The 14,958-nt window shown below is 41.1% G+C and overlaps 1 protein-coding gene across 4 annotated transcripts; it reads right to left on the reverse strand.

Moving 5' to 3' along the window:
- Positions 1–6,947: 6,947 nt before the first annotated feature.
- Positions 6,948–10,352, reverse strand: mettl23 (methyltransferase like 23). 4 transcript variants are annotated; one of them, XM_026916911.3, is made up of 5 exons: positions 10,183–10,352; positions 9,983–10,087; positions 7,513–7,750; positions 7,346–7,430; positions 6,948–7,177 (listed from the first exon to the last, which is right to left on the reverse strand). In XM_026916911.3, exons 1-5 carry the CDS (start codon positions 10,306–10,308, stop codon positions 7,015–7,017), a joined length of 717 nt encoding a protein of 238 aa, XP_026772712.1. In that variant the 5' UTR covers positions 10,309–10,352; the 3' UTR covers positions 6,948–7,014. The 4 variants fall into 4 exon arrangements, with proteins under 4 accessions (XP_026772712.1, XP_026772715.1, XP_026772714.1 ...); XM_026916914.3 differs by having other exon boundaries at positions 7,513–7,656; positions 10,032–10,087; positions 10,183–10,321; XM_026916913.2 differs by having other exon boundaries at positions 7,513–7,656; positions 10,183–10,277.
- Positions 10,353–14,958: the final 4,606 nt, after the last annotated feature.

Consider the following 14,958-nt stretch of genomic DNA (forward strand, 5'->3'; position numbering starts at 1 on the left):
TACCATCCACAATAATCTCATGTAACTTTAGGTTGTCCGTGTGAGGCCATCCTTGGCAGCATAGTTCAATTTCCATAAAATACAAATAAATGTATAATTTAAACCGGGTGGCCTTGACTTGCCTTAATTAATTTGCAAAGCCCAATTTACATCAGATGCAGTAAACGTCATTTGCAGTGTGCTCCTATATTAATCAATGAGGCCTTTCATTGTCCTGCAAGCTTCATATCAGACTGCCAGCATGAGGGTTTTTGGTGGGGTTTGTGGGATCTCAATCCTGAGGCACACCTCTAGTCAATCACTTCCTTTACCCAGCAGTCTTTAGACTGCACATAAACAGCTGGTCAATGACCCAACAGAAAGGCTACAGTAACTCAGAAAGGTGAGGCTTCAGTAGGCACAGGCTCAACAAAACCAGATAGTTATAGCCTGGTCTGATGAATCTCGATTTCTACTGACGCACACAAATGGTAGGGTCAGAATTTGGCGCTAACAGCATGAATCCATGGATCCAACCTGCCTTGTGTCAACAGTCCAGGCTGGTGGAGGTGGTGTAATGGTGTGAGGAATGTTTTCATGGCACACTTTGAGCCCGTCATTACCAATATAACATCATTTGAATGCCACATGATATTTGAGTATTGTTACTGACCATGTTCATCCCTTTGTGGCCACAGTTTACTCATCTTCTGATGGCTACTTCCAGCATGATACTGCACCATGTCAAAAGTCATCTCAAACTGGTTTCATGAGCATGATAATGAGTTCAGTGTTCTTCCGTGGCCTTCCCAGTCACTGGATCTGAATCCAATTGAACACCTTTGGGATGTGGAAGAATGGGAAATTCACAGCAATTCACAAAATTTGCACCTGAAAAATCTGTAATCATGTCAACATGAAATGTTTCCAACATCTTGTGGAATCTATGCCACAAAGAATTGAGGCTGTTTTGCGAGCAAAGGGAGGCCCTACCCAGTATAGTGAAGTGAAGTGACTTCACTAGTGACCCATACTAGGAATTTGTGCTCTGCATTTAACCCATCCAAGTGCACACACACAGTAGTGAACACACACACCCGGAGCAGTGGGCAGCCTTTTTTGCTGCGGTGCCCGGGGAGCAGTTCGGTGCCTTGCTCAAGGGTCTCACTTGATAACTGCTGTCTGTTTGCATTCACTGAGACATGGCTAGATGCTACTGTTCCAGATAACAGAGTTTTGCCGCCCGGCTTTACAATCTACCGCCGGGACAGAACAACTGACTCTGGTAAGCGCAAAGGCGGTGGCGTTTGCATTCTAGTGAACTCTCGTTGGGGCACAGATGTTTCTGTTGTTGCCAAGCACTCTTGTCCTGACATCGAACTCATAACAGTTAAAATACGGCCGTTCTTTCTTCCATGCGAGTTTAGTTCAGTCATTTTCACGGTAACTTATATACCTCTGCAGGCAGATAAAAGCGATGCAATGGACACTCTTTATGAAACTATAAATAGTCTGGAGAACAAATACCCGGATGCTGTTTTTATTGTTGCTGGAGACTTTAACAGAGCAAACCTGAAAAATGTTCTCCCTAAATTCTACCAACACATAATTAACTAGGAATAAGACCACAATAGAAACACGCACACAATCATTATATAGCAGCGATGACTTCATGAATTTTTTCAATGGTAAAATTGAAAATATCAGGCTAGAAATTCAGACTATTAATTTAAAACCGGACAGTTCTATAACTAACCCTGTAGATGATAATATGATAATATTAGATAAACAACTACAACGCTTTAGTCCCCTTGAAGAGACTGAACTAATTTCACTAATTTCATCATCAAAATCATCAACCTGTATGCTAGATCCTTTACCTACTTGTTTCCTCAAACAGATAATTCCTGAAACAATCAAACCTCTTTTAAAGATAATCAATTCTTCCCTTAGCATTGGCTATGTACCTAAATCTTTTAAATTAGCAGTTATCAAGCCCCTGATTAAAAAACCTGACCTCAATCCCTGTCAACTGTCCAACTACAGGCCAATATCAAACCTCCCCTTTATTTCCATGGTCCTTGAAAAGGTTGTAGCACAGCAGCTATGCTCATACTTACATAGGAATAACATTCATGAAATGTATCAGTCAGGATTTAGGCCTCATCATAGCACAGAGACAGCACTGGTAAAAGTTGTAAATGACTTACTACTGGCCTCTGATCAGGGTTGTGTCTCCTTGCTGGTGCTGCTTGACCTTAGTGCAGCTTTTGATACCATTGATCATGCTATTCTCCTCAATAGACTAGAAAATGTAGTAGGCATTAAGGGAACAGCCCTTTCCTGGCTCAGGTCTTATTTGACTGATCGTTATCAGTTTGTAAACGTAAATGGTGACTTCTCTTCTCATGCTAAGGTAAAGTTTGGTGTTCCGCAAGGCTCTGTTTTAGGCCCACTGCTCTTTTCTTTATATATGCTACCTCTGGGCAAAATTATTCGTAAGCATGGTATTAGCTTCCACTGTTACGCTGATGACACACAGTTGTATGTTTCAGCAAAGCCAGATGACAGACACCAGCTTAATAAAGTTGAGGAATGTGTAAAAGACATTAGAAACTGGATGCTTATTAACTTTCTCTTACTTAATTCTGACAAGACAGAAGTACTTGTACTAGGACCACATGCAGCTAGAAGTAAGCTTTCTGATTACATAATAACTCTGGATGACCTTTCTGTTTCATCATGTGCAGCAGTAAAAGACCTTGGTGTGATTATCGACTCTAGTCTTTCTTTTGAAGCTCATGTAGATAATATAACTAGGATTGCTTTCTTTCATCTCAGAAATATTGCTAAAATAAGAAATATATTGTCACTACACGATGCAGAAAAATTAGTTCATGCTTTTGTTACCTCTAGGTTGGATTATTGTAATGCCTTACTGTCTGGATGTTCCAGTAGATGCATAAACAAGCTCCAGTTAGTCCAGAATGCAGCAGCGAGAGTCCTTACTAGAACCAGAAGATATGACCACATCACCCCTATCTTATCCACACTGCATTGGCTCCCAATCAAATTTCGTATTGATTATAAAATACTACTATTGACCTATAAAGCACTAAATGGTCTCGCGCCACAGTACCTGAGCGAACTTTTGGTCTTTTATGATCCGTCACGCCTACTCAGATCAAAAGATGCAGGCTATTTGTTGGTACCTCGAATAATGCGGGCTACAGCTGGGGGTAGAGCTTTCTCATACAAAGCCCCACAGTTATGGAACAGCCTTCCACTTAGTGTTCGGGGCTCAGACACAGTCTCAGTGTTTAAGTCTAGGCTGAAAACATATTTGTTTAGTCAAGCCTTTTGTGAATAGTTTTCTTAGGTACAGGGGCAGGTCTGGAGGGTTTCACAGGCATAGAGTGTTGTGGTGAAATGGGATGTTTGGATGCTGTCGCCCCCCCACTCTCACACGTTCACTCAGGTTTGTCGACGGTGGAGTGGCTGGCTGCCTTATGTCCCAGGGTGCCCTCATGTCTGTGTTAGCTTCTGGCTCTCCCTTTCAGTTATGCTGTCATAGCTAGTCTTGCCGGAGTCCCTGCTTGCACTCTGCATGCAAAGTACATCGTGCTTAACCATTAGAGGACAAAAGCTCACCTAACAATCTCTTCCTTTCTCTCCATCTCTCTCTCTCCCTCACTCTCTGTCGAGCTACACATGCTACTTCTGAGATGCCAGTGATGCCAGTGATCCTGACCCCTTCTGCTCCTCCTCGCTGCCTGACCCATCCTGATGCCCTACTTCTGGTTGGAGTTCTCATCGGTTGAGTTCGCTCGCTGCTGCTGGGGGTGGCCCCATATGGACTGCCTGAAGAACTGTTTGGATTGCTGGGGATGGTGCCACCTGGGGGCTGTGGAGATGGCTTGGGGATCACATATGGGGAGCTGTACTGTAATGGCTTGGGACTGCGATTGCTGTAGTGGCTTTGGGGCTGCAGTTGCCACGAGCAGCTTCGTACTCAGGACTCCATCAGTGGACAGTGGATAGATTTTAACCAGCCGGACCTCTTGCAAATACTGTGATGAATTTATTGGTTGCACAATTGCACTATTTGTCCATATAGTACACAATAGAAGGGATTTATTTATAATTGCACTATCCGTTGCACCCAGATGAGGATGGGTTCCCTTTTGAGCCTGGTTCCTCTCAAGGTTTCTTCCTCATATCATCTCGGGGAGTTTTTCCTTGCCACCGTCGCCACTGGCTTGCTCATTAGGGATAAATTCACAGTGATAAATTTAAATATTTACAATATATTTTTGTGAATCCATTTATTTCTGTAAAGCTGCTTTGTGACAATGTCCATTGTTAAAAGCGCTATACAAATAAAATTGAATTGAATTGAATTGACATAACTTTTCACACTTGAGCAGATCAGACGCTTGATCACTGCTACGCCACACTCAAAAACAGTTACAAACCCCTCCCCCGCCCTGCCTTCGGTAAAGCAGATCACACGTCCATTCTTCTTCTGCCTGCATACAAACAAAAGCTAAAACAGGAAAAACCAGTTATCAGGACAATCCATCAATGGAGTGAGGAAGCCATCTTCACACTTCAGGACTGCTTTCATACAACAGATTGGCAGATCTTTCGGGATGCAGCGGGCACAGACATTGAGGAATACACAAGCTCTGTCACGGATTACATCAATATGTGCACTGAGATCATTATCCCTAAAACCTGCATTAAAACCTTTCCAAACCAGAAGCCCTGGATGAATGCTGAGGTCAGGGCCAAACTCAAAGCTCGTACTTCAGCCTACAACTCTGGTGACACTGAGGCATACAGAAGGGCCAGATACGAGCTTCAGAGAGCTATCAGGTCTGCAAAAAGAGTCTATAAAGACAAGATGGTGGAAAACTTTCAGGGATCTAATCTCAAACTCCTGTGGAACGGCTTACACTCAATCACGGACCACAGCGGAGATAAGGATGGAAAAACATACAACATGGATCTGTCTGCCTCTCTGCCAGATGAGTTGAATGTCTTCTACGCACGGTTTGAGGATAGCAACACCTTACCTGCAGTGAAACTGCCAGCAGATAATAACAGCTGTTCTCTTACCTTCTCCTTGCCTGACGTATACAGATCACTTAAAGCGGTCAACCCACGCAAAGCACCTGGTCCTGATGGTGTTCATGGCCGTGTCCTCAGATCGTGTGCCAACCAGCTAGCGGAGGTGCTTACAGACATCTTCAATCTCTCCCTTAGACTGTCTGTGATCCCCACCTGCTTCAAGAAAACCACCATCGTCCCTGTCCCTAAGAAGTCTGTTGTCACCTGCCTGAATGACTACCGACCTGTGGCACTGACCTCTATCGTCATGAAGTGTTTCGAGCGGCTCATTAAAGACCACATCTGTTCCTTCTTGCCAGACACCATGGACCCTCTCCAGTTTGCATATAGGAAAAATAGATCGACTGATGACACCATTGCTCTAACCGTTCACAATGCCCTCACACACTTGGACAAGAAAAACACTTATGTGCGGATGCTGTTTATTGATTACAGCTCTGCATTTAACACCATCATCCCATCAAAACTCATCACAAAGCTCAGAGATTTAGGACTGAACTCTCATCTCTGCAACTGGATAATAGACTTTCTGACCTGCAGACCCCAAGTGGTGAGAATTGGTAACCATTTCTCATCCACACTTACCCTGAGCACAGGAGTGTTCTCAGCCCCCTCCTATACTCTCTGTTCACACACGACTGTGCTGCCAAACACAGTTCCAACATCATCTTTAAATTTGCTGATGACACATCAATCCTGGGTCTCATCACAAATGGAGATGAGACGGCCTACAGAGATGAGGTGAGAGCACTATCACAGTGGTGCCATGACAACAACCTCTGCCTCAACGTCAGCAAAACCAAAGAGATGATTGTGGACTACAGGAGGACACAGGAGGTCAGCCACGCCCCCTTATACATCTACGGTTCTGCAGTGGAAAGAGTTAAGAACATCAAGTTCCTTGGTGTGCACCTCTCCGACGACCTGTCCTGGTCTCTGCACACCACATCAGTAGTTAAATCTGCACGCCGGCAAGCTTTGGTCTCCCTCCCAGCATCCTTACAAACTTCTACAGATACCATTGAGAGCATCCTGACGGGGTGCCTTACTGTATGGTACGGCAGCTGCTCACTCCTCGATTGCAAGGCCCTTCAGAGAGTTGTGAGGACAGCTGAAGTCATCATCGGCAACAAACTTCCATCCCTTCAGGACATCTTTCATCTGCGATGTCTGAGGAAGGCCCGAAAAATCATAACTGACCCTAGTCACCCAGCACACAGTCTGTTTATCAAACTGCCATCAGGCAGGCGATACCGGAGCATTCAGTCCAGAACCTGCAGGCTATCAGAACCCTTAATAAACTGTAAAAAACTGTCTCTAAAACCTTGCATACTTTGCACAACGACATTACACTACCTCAAAAGCAAAACCTGCACCTCAACCTTATTTGTATTTTTGTTATTGTTACTGTACTGCTGTAGTGCAGTACTGCACCTGCACCTTATTTGTATTTTTGTTATTTGTTATTTATGACAAATAAACTTGAAACCTCAGTCGTGGTATTGAGGGTGGAAGAGGGTGCTGGTCATTCACAACCCCCACCTACAGTCCCTGCCGGACCTGAGACTTGAACCCATGACCTTCAGGTTCACCTTCGGGTTGCAAGTCCAACTGTCTAGCCATTAGGCCACGACTGCCCCCTGTATAAGTATATGGTTCCTAAAAAAGTACTCAGTGAGTGTATGTCCTGATGTCTTGATTCACTGTAATGAGAATCTCTTTTGTATTAACTGCAGAAGCATAACCTTTTAATATGGTTCTGAGATCTCAGATTTTATTATTATTAATTTTTTAACTGTGTTGGCTGTCCAAATGTATTTTACTTGATAAATATATATTGTTTCTAACTGTAGAACTGTTTATTATTTCAAGCAGTATTATGGTTACATACAAAAAACATAATTATGTCTTAGTCCTTGCTGTTACAATCATCATTTGTATTGAATGATTTCCAGGCAGAGTCGATCCAGCTAGATGTTTTTTGTTTGCATGAAATATATCCAATGGGACATCAGTGCACCGCAGGTTCCATTTGTTCAGCAAAGTTTCTATAGTCCAGTCTGAGCTGAAACAACATTTTTCAGATTAATCATTTTCAGTCACATCCCCAACACCAATCTTCTTTAATAATAAATGAATAATAAATGACTGATTACCTGACTGAATGTTCAGGACATTCTATCCTTATGGGCTCATTAATTGCTATAGGTTTAAAATAAATGGGGACTGATACCTTCTTTCCTGAAATGTGGTCCAGAACTGGCCAGAAGGGTTTCGCCTTAGAAGAAAGGAGACTGTTACAAGTACATCTTCAAAATCTGATAAAAGGAGAAAACAGAGGCAGTTGGTGAGGAAGGACTAACAAGGAAGAAAACTACATGAAACCAGGGTCAGATTCACCTTCAGGTTCATAGAAAACGTCTGAACCCAGTATAATGTCTACAGGTGGTAGAGACCTCAGCTCTGGTGATATCTCTCCCCAGGTGAGACCAACCACAGGCACTCCATGCAGATCATTAAGCTCACAGCAGCGCCTGCTGTTTTCTAGGCACAGAGGAATTTCAGCACTGTCTGAAAGAGTCACATGAGCTCCACATTTCGCAGCCACAATGCCTGGCAAGCTCACCCCAGCACCTAGCTATGATATTATAAATAAGAAATGTTATAAGTGGTGCCAAATGTAAAAAGATAAATACGCTTTTCAAAATTTGAGGCCATTCTGATATATTTAGACAGTGTTTCATGTTAATCACAACAGTTTAGGTTTTGTGTTTAGTGTTAATTTTAAATATAAATCTAAATGTTAAATGTAAATATAAACTACTATCCAGTGATTATGTATGTTATGCTACAATCTAGTAAATTTTGGGACTAACCCCATAATAGACAGCTAAGCGTCGACAACATACAGCCATCCAGTATACAGTCTAGCAGCTTGTTTTGAGTGGCTTGAGACATACCTTTGTTCAACCATGTTCAAGATAACATCACTAACCACGGATGATAGGTTTCAGCAAAATGTCTGGCCCAAATACATCTCAAAAACCACACAAAATACCTGAAATTACCCCAAAAATTTGGCCACTGTAAAATGGAGGTGTTTCTTCTTTTTTCAGCATTTGAGTGGGAAACAAGTATGTCACTCATGTTTCTGATGTACGGATATTATCCTCTCCATAATCCCCCTTTCGCTCTCCCAAACTCTGCAATATATCTTACAACAGAAATGGTTATCATTTCGTACATCGACACACTGTCTGCACTTACACGTTTCCATTTTGTGGAAATTTATTACATTGAATTCATGTTATTTGTGCATATGCTAATTGCCTCCGCCCTCTTGGAGTGTGCTGGGAAAACACACTAGGAAAACACACTGCAGCAAGGGTTGCAAAAAAATAAGTTCACATGTAGAATTTTTTAAGTTGGTTAAAAACGGTCTGTAGTTTCCAAAATATTTTTTTAAAGCAAATAAAAATATATGAACACAGTACATGCCTATATACAATGTACAGAACCATTTCAGTTTTCAGAAATATTGCCAAGACTGAGTCGGGATGCTCGTTGGGGACTGTGATGCTGTCATTACGACCAGTAAATCCTGAAATTAGTCTCCACAATGAAATTACAGACATACAAATATACAGAAGTAGGAAAAGGTAAAAGTAGGTAGTGCTGTAGCATTAGGTAGTCAGGTAGCCAGCATATTTACTGCTAATGTGCTGTATACCTACGTCTCTACTTCTGTAATTTCTTAGGGATTTGCTGCATTCATGATCACGTGAAAACTGGGAAATTTGCAACTCAGAGAAGTCGGAGCTCTTAAAAATCTCAGACTTCTCAGTAGGATAGATCCGTTTGAATGGGTCTCCATTTCGGAGAGTTTTTCGAGAGCCCCAGCTTTTCCACTTTGCGATTCCGTGATGTCACTTCAAAATGGCTGTGTTCATAGTGAAAAGTAAGAATAAGAAATAACAGCATGATTTAAGTTTTTTAAGCAGTATTTTGTGTTTCTGTTTATATTCAAAATGCTAAATACTGTGTGATACTTTGACATTTGGATTGTTAATTCACTTTCTGCAAGATCCTTTGATCAAACTGCTCTTTAATGTAATTTTAATAGTGAATTATCACATTCAATTTAAAAATAAATGAAGCACTAAACAAACAACTCAAATTCCAGTTTGTGTAGACAGATCACGGTGAATATTCATATTATTTCCGAGTTCGCGTGAACGCTCTAATGTGGGAAGCAGGAGGTTCCGCGTTGGAAACTTCCGAGTTCCCAGTTGTCGTGAACGCTGCATTAGGGTTTGAGTAGAGGTCGCAACTTGTAATTCCCAACTTCCAACCAGGAAAAGTCAAATAAACCTCCCCCTCAATTTATAATCCGTATGTCAAATCCACCAATGACGTCATTTTCGTAATTTTAGGATTGACCAGTGATGGCATCGCGGTCCCAAAGGAGCATACTGAACCCCAAAAATCCCTGTCAACTGCGGATTTGTTTTTTTCAGGGGAAACTTTTTCCAGAACTAAAACTGGCGACCCTTGCCGGAGCTGTGTATGACACACACTGCAGAGAGGACAATTAGAGAGGGGAAATTAGCATATGAACGAAACATCTACATTTTACATTTACAATTTATATTTAACATTTGCATTTAACGTTTATATATAATATTTACATTTAACTTTTAGATTTATATCTTACATTTACACTGGAACTTAAAACAATTATTGGAATGGCTTAAAAAATCGGATAGAAAAGACTATTCAACTTTTTACTTTGGCGCCACAAAACAGATTTATAGAAATGGTTTGTAGCTACAACAGGCAGAACGATAGGTGTCCTTCAAAGAAGCTTAACCTCGAGTACGTTTTTTCTCTGTATTTTCTCTCTCGTGGTCCATACATACTGGGCCAGAACCACTGCACAGGGCCAGACGTGCATCCCATACTGCGAGCCAAGAACCTGAATTCATACATGCATGCAATTAAGTACCAATATTAAGTAATGCGAACAAAATAATACTACCATTAGTAATATAGCATTCGGACTTTCACTACCTCTGGGACAGACACCATCAATGCATGTGTGCCATCGTGGTTCTCAAACGTGAACGTTTTCTGGATAAAACGTGGACTCACAGATTCGTCCAGATTACATAACCTAATCTTCATAGGTAAACTCATGTTTTAAAACCTAAAACGAGACCAGGAAGACGATGGATGTTGTAAATACAGTTCTATTGGCTGAAATTACCCACGTGGTTTAACTACGTACGGTACACGAATGTCACGTGGTATCCAGCAACTGTCCACTACAGTATGGCAGGCTCTCGGGAAGAAAACGTGAGAATATCCGTTTTAACACGTATTTTTTCGTGTTAAAACGCAAATGATTTACACGTTAACGCGGCAAATATGTGTACGTTATGTTTGTGTATTTGGGTGCATCCATTTTTGCTGGGGGAAACTTTGATGTTTTACCGTCAACTAGTGGTATGACGTTAGTGCTCAAACAGTACAACGAGTGATTGACCAGGCGTGTCAAACTCAAATTCCGCCGGGTCCATGCATTTTTGAAACCTTCGAAAGGCCATAAACTAAACTATTATTACATAAGCTAACTATTGATTTTTTTAAAAAATGTATTATTATCTTTTCTAACTCCAGTAACCAGCTCTGAAAACAGAAAAGGATGTTTCTAGGAAAAAGACCCAATAAGCACAAACCCAGCTAATAAAAATATGTCCCAGGGACGTTGCGATACCTTAAACAAACCTCCAGCATACTATTCAGGGACATTCACGGTACCTAAGCAAACCTCCATCAGAGTACTCGGGGATATTCTCTGTACGTTAAACAAACAATGCCTATAACGTTAAACGATCATATGCCTATACTATTGCTAGAATTGTTATTAATCTAGAAGTAAAAATTTTATTAATCTAAACAGTAGGCTTAGTATTTGAGGCATAATAACACATAGCGTGATGGACTAGAAACATGGTTTATTTTGAACAAGACAAGAAACACATAAAAAAAAAACACTTATTATTAACAAAACAAGAAGGCTGGAACAAAACATCCTCCAATACAACAAAAAGAAACAAATTGTGTGCGCTCAGTGCTTACATTCTTCAAGTCTTATAACCTAAAACAAAATAACACAACAGGTTATTTTTATTGATACCTTTTGGTTAAAAGCTACCACTAACAGTGTTATATTCCCAAATAGTCCTCTGGAGGTCCACAGGACATAAGTCTGCTGGGTAGCATTATTGCCTCGCACAGGCAGAAACCTGGGTTGATCCTAAGTTCAGTGGCCTGCAGGGTCCAGATTTATTCAGGGCTTTAAAAATACATGATCAAATTATGGCTTTATGAAAACAAATTGTATTACACGCTATACACACACTGTATACAATATATATGTATATATACACCAATCAGCCATAACATTAAAACCACCTGCCTAATATTGTGTAGGTCCCCCTTGTGCTGCCAAAACAGCTCTTAGGCATGGACTCCACAAGACCTCTGAAGGTGTGCTGTGGTATCTGGCACCAAGACTTTAGCAACAGAGCCTTTAAGTCCTGTAAGCTCAGTGGATTGGACTTGTTTGTCCAGCACATCCCACAGATGCTCGATTGAATTGAGATCTGGGGAATATGGAGGCCAGGTCAACACCTTGAACTCTTTGTCATGTTCCTCAAACCATTTCTGAACAATTTTTGTAGTGTGGCAGGGTGCATTAGCCTACTGAAAGAGGCCACTGCCATTAGGGAATACTTTGGACGACTTTGGCTCCTCAGAATCTGGCCCTATATATACCTTTCATATTTTGTGCATAGCCATCCAATATATTATGTGTTATAGCTGTTTGGATATATTAAGCCATGCATTGGAATGATTAATTGGCAGGCACCGGCCAAATTCTTTAAAAATGTCCACAAATTTTTAATAAATGTTTATAGACAGAATCTGCTGAGTAAGTTGACACCACAGTTTGAAGATCTGGCAAAAATCCAAGGAATAGTTTGCAAAAGATGGGTTTGCATATTAATCAAATTATAGAAATTTTGAATGGGTGGGGCTAAAGGTTCCAAAAACCACATTTTTGTTGCATAAATGACTGAAACATGAGTAAAAAGAATATTTCCTGTCTACCTTATTTTACATGAGACATGCTTGTTTATAAGTGAAAAAAATGAATAGCACCCTCCAAAGGCCAAGTTGAGTGACAATGCAGCATTTTTTTTCTGGGTCGCTACAGGGACGTATTATTCAAGTTTCATAATGATTGCTCATTTTTAACACCATCAAATGCCTACTGAAATTGTCCGATAGTGATCACTGAAATTGTCCGATGGCAATCAAGGTCATCATTATTAATACACCAACCAACTAGGATAAAGATGCAGAATACCAAGTTTCAGCTCAGTTGTCCTTACACTGATCAGCCATTACATTAAAACCACCTGCCTGTGTAGGTCCCCCTTTTGCCGCCAAAACAGCTCTGACACATCGAGGCATGGACTCCAAAAGACCACTGAAGGTGTGCTGTGGTACCTGGCACCAAAGACAGCAGCAGATCCTTACAGCAAGTCCTGTAAGTTGCAAGGTAGAGCCTCCGTGGATGGGACTTGTTTGTCCAGCACGTCCCACAAATCCTCGATCAGATTGAGATCTGGGGAATTTGGAGGCCAAGTCAACACTTTGAATTATTGTCATGTTTCTCAAACCATTCCTGTACAATTTTTGCAGTGTGGCAGGGCACATTATCTTGCTGAAAGGGGGAATTCCGTTGCCATGAGGTGGTGTACGTGGTCTGCAACAATGTTTAGGTAGGTGGTATGTGTCAAAGTAACACCCACATGAATACCAGGTCCAAAGGTTTCCTTACACTTGCCTGATTTTCCTGCTTCCAACACATCAACTTTGAGAACTGACTGTTCACTTGTTAATATATCTCACCCCTTGACAGGTACCGTTGTAATGAGATAATCAATGTTTTTCACTTCATCTGTCAGTGGTTTTAATGTTATGGCTGATCAGTGTATGGTTCCTGAGAAACAGTTTTCTGAACTTAGCTCTACCCCCTATTGATGACCATGCCCAAAACTTCGCGGAGCTCCTCAGGACTTTGTCCCGAAGGTGCCTGTCAAGATTCGTTCAAGCGCATACAAAGAATCATAGGTTACAGCTGTTTGAGTAATTAGACTCTGCCGCATTAAAATCGATTGGCCGGTGGTGCCCATATTGTTCAGAAACTCTCCTGAGCCATATGACACCAACTTGATGGTGAAGATGGGAAAAAAAAAACTCTAGGACTAGTTCCCAAAGTAGGTTTTGCATATTATGCAAATTAGAAAAAAATCTAAGTGGGTTCAGTGGTTCAAAATCCATCCTGGTTCAGAATTACCCAAGGAATCTGAAGAAAAAGAATTTTGTATCTAGGCTTCACAGTACACCAGATATGGCCAAAAAAGTAAAATGGGGCACTATCCTGTTCTATAGGGGCATTATTAGGCCAATCGAGCTCTTCTCTCTTGCCTGAGTAGTGGGAGTGAGTACTACATACTGGCCAAGTTTCATGTCTGTGGCACATACAGGTTGGTCTGCACGTCCTTCCAAATATTTTTTCCATTCAAAAAATGGATGACAGACAGCCGCCACACGGGAAATGTGCTGTACACAAGCACACCTTTCCCAGTCAGACCAAACAATTTGGCATTGGTCCCATTTTGGTATCTCTAAAATTGTGGGACTAGACAGTAGGCAAATTTCAGAGGAAAAATAAGAATAACTATATGGTGCAGTTCCTACAGAAACTGTGAGTGTGTTGCGACACACATCTTCAATGTAGGTCAATTGTTTTACACACACACATACTTCACTTATATTTTTAATATTTGGGTTTGCATATTTATATTCAGGTTTGGGGTTTTTCTAATTTACATGTCTTTTTGAGGCATTTGGAGCAATTAGCAGTCAAGAGGATATTTATGTTTGGGTTAAGGAAAATTAGAGGTCACTGGTGTATTTATATTTTGGTGTTGGGGCAGTTTGCAGGAAGGGGAATATTTATATTTTGATTTGGGGAAATTAAGGGTTACACAGACTTATATTCAGGTTTGGGGCAATTACAATTTACATGTGTATTTATTTTAGGCTTTGTGGGCAATTAGCAGTAAGGAGGGTATTTATATTTGTGTTTCGGGCAATTACAGGTCACACAGACATTTAATTTTGGAATTTGCAGCAAACAGCAGTCAGGTTATGGGGTCGGGGCATGTTTTTTTTTTTCCAGTGATTTAGCATTCAGTGGTATATTTATTTTGGATTTTGGATGTATTTAGGAGTCCAGTATAATATTTATGGGTTTTGGGGCATTTAGCAGTCATTGGAGTAATTATCTTTGGAGGTTGGAGCAATTAGCAGTTATGGGAGCATTTATCTCACCAGGGCATGTCTTTTGTCATGCACTTTTCGCACACTATATGAATTATTAGGGATTAAATCGATTCACACCACTGTTTATTATCAACAGACAGATGGGCTGGTTGAATGGTTTAATCAAATGCTTCATAAGTGCACTCACGATGCTCAGAAGTGGCTCTAAACTCTGTTGTTTGCATTATGAGAGATCCCACAAGCCTCCCCAGGGTTTTCCCCATTCAAATTACTGTACGGGCAAAAGCCTGGTGGTGTCTTCATCAGGAAAAATTGGGAGAAGGGACCTTCTGACAGCAAAAATGAAATTCAGTACATTCTGGACCTGAGAGCAAAACGCCACACCTTAAGTCACCTAACCCAGGAGAATTTGCATCAGGCCCA

Source organism: Pangasianodon hypophthalmus, chromosome 13 (genome assembly GCF_027358585.1).
Source record: "Pangasianodon hypophthalmus isolate fPanHyp1 chromosome 13, fPanHyp1.pri, whole genome shotgun sequence".
NCBI classification, from domain to species: Eukaryota; Metazoa; Chordata; class Actinopteri; order Siluriformes; family Pangasiidae; genus Pangasianodon; species Pangasianodon hypophthalmus.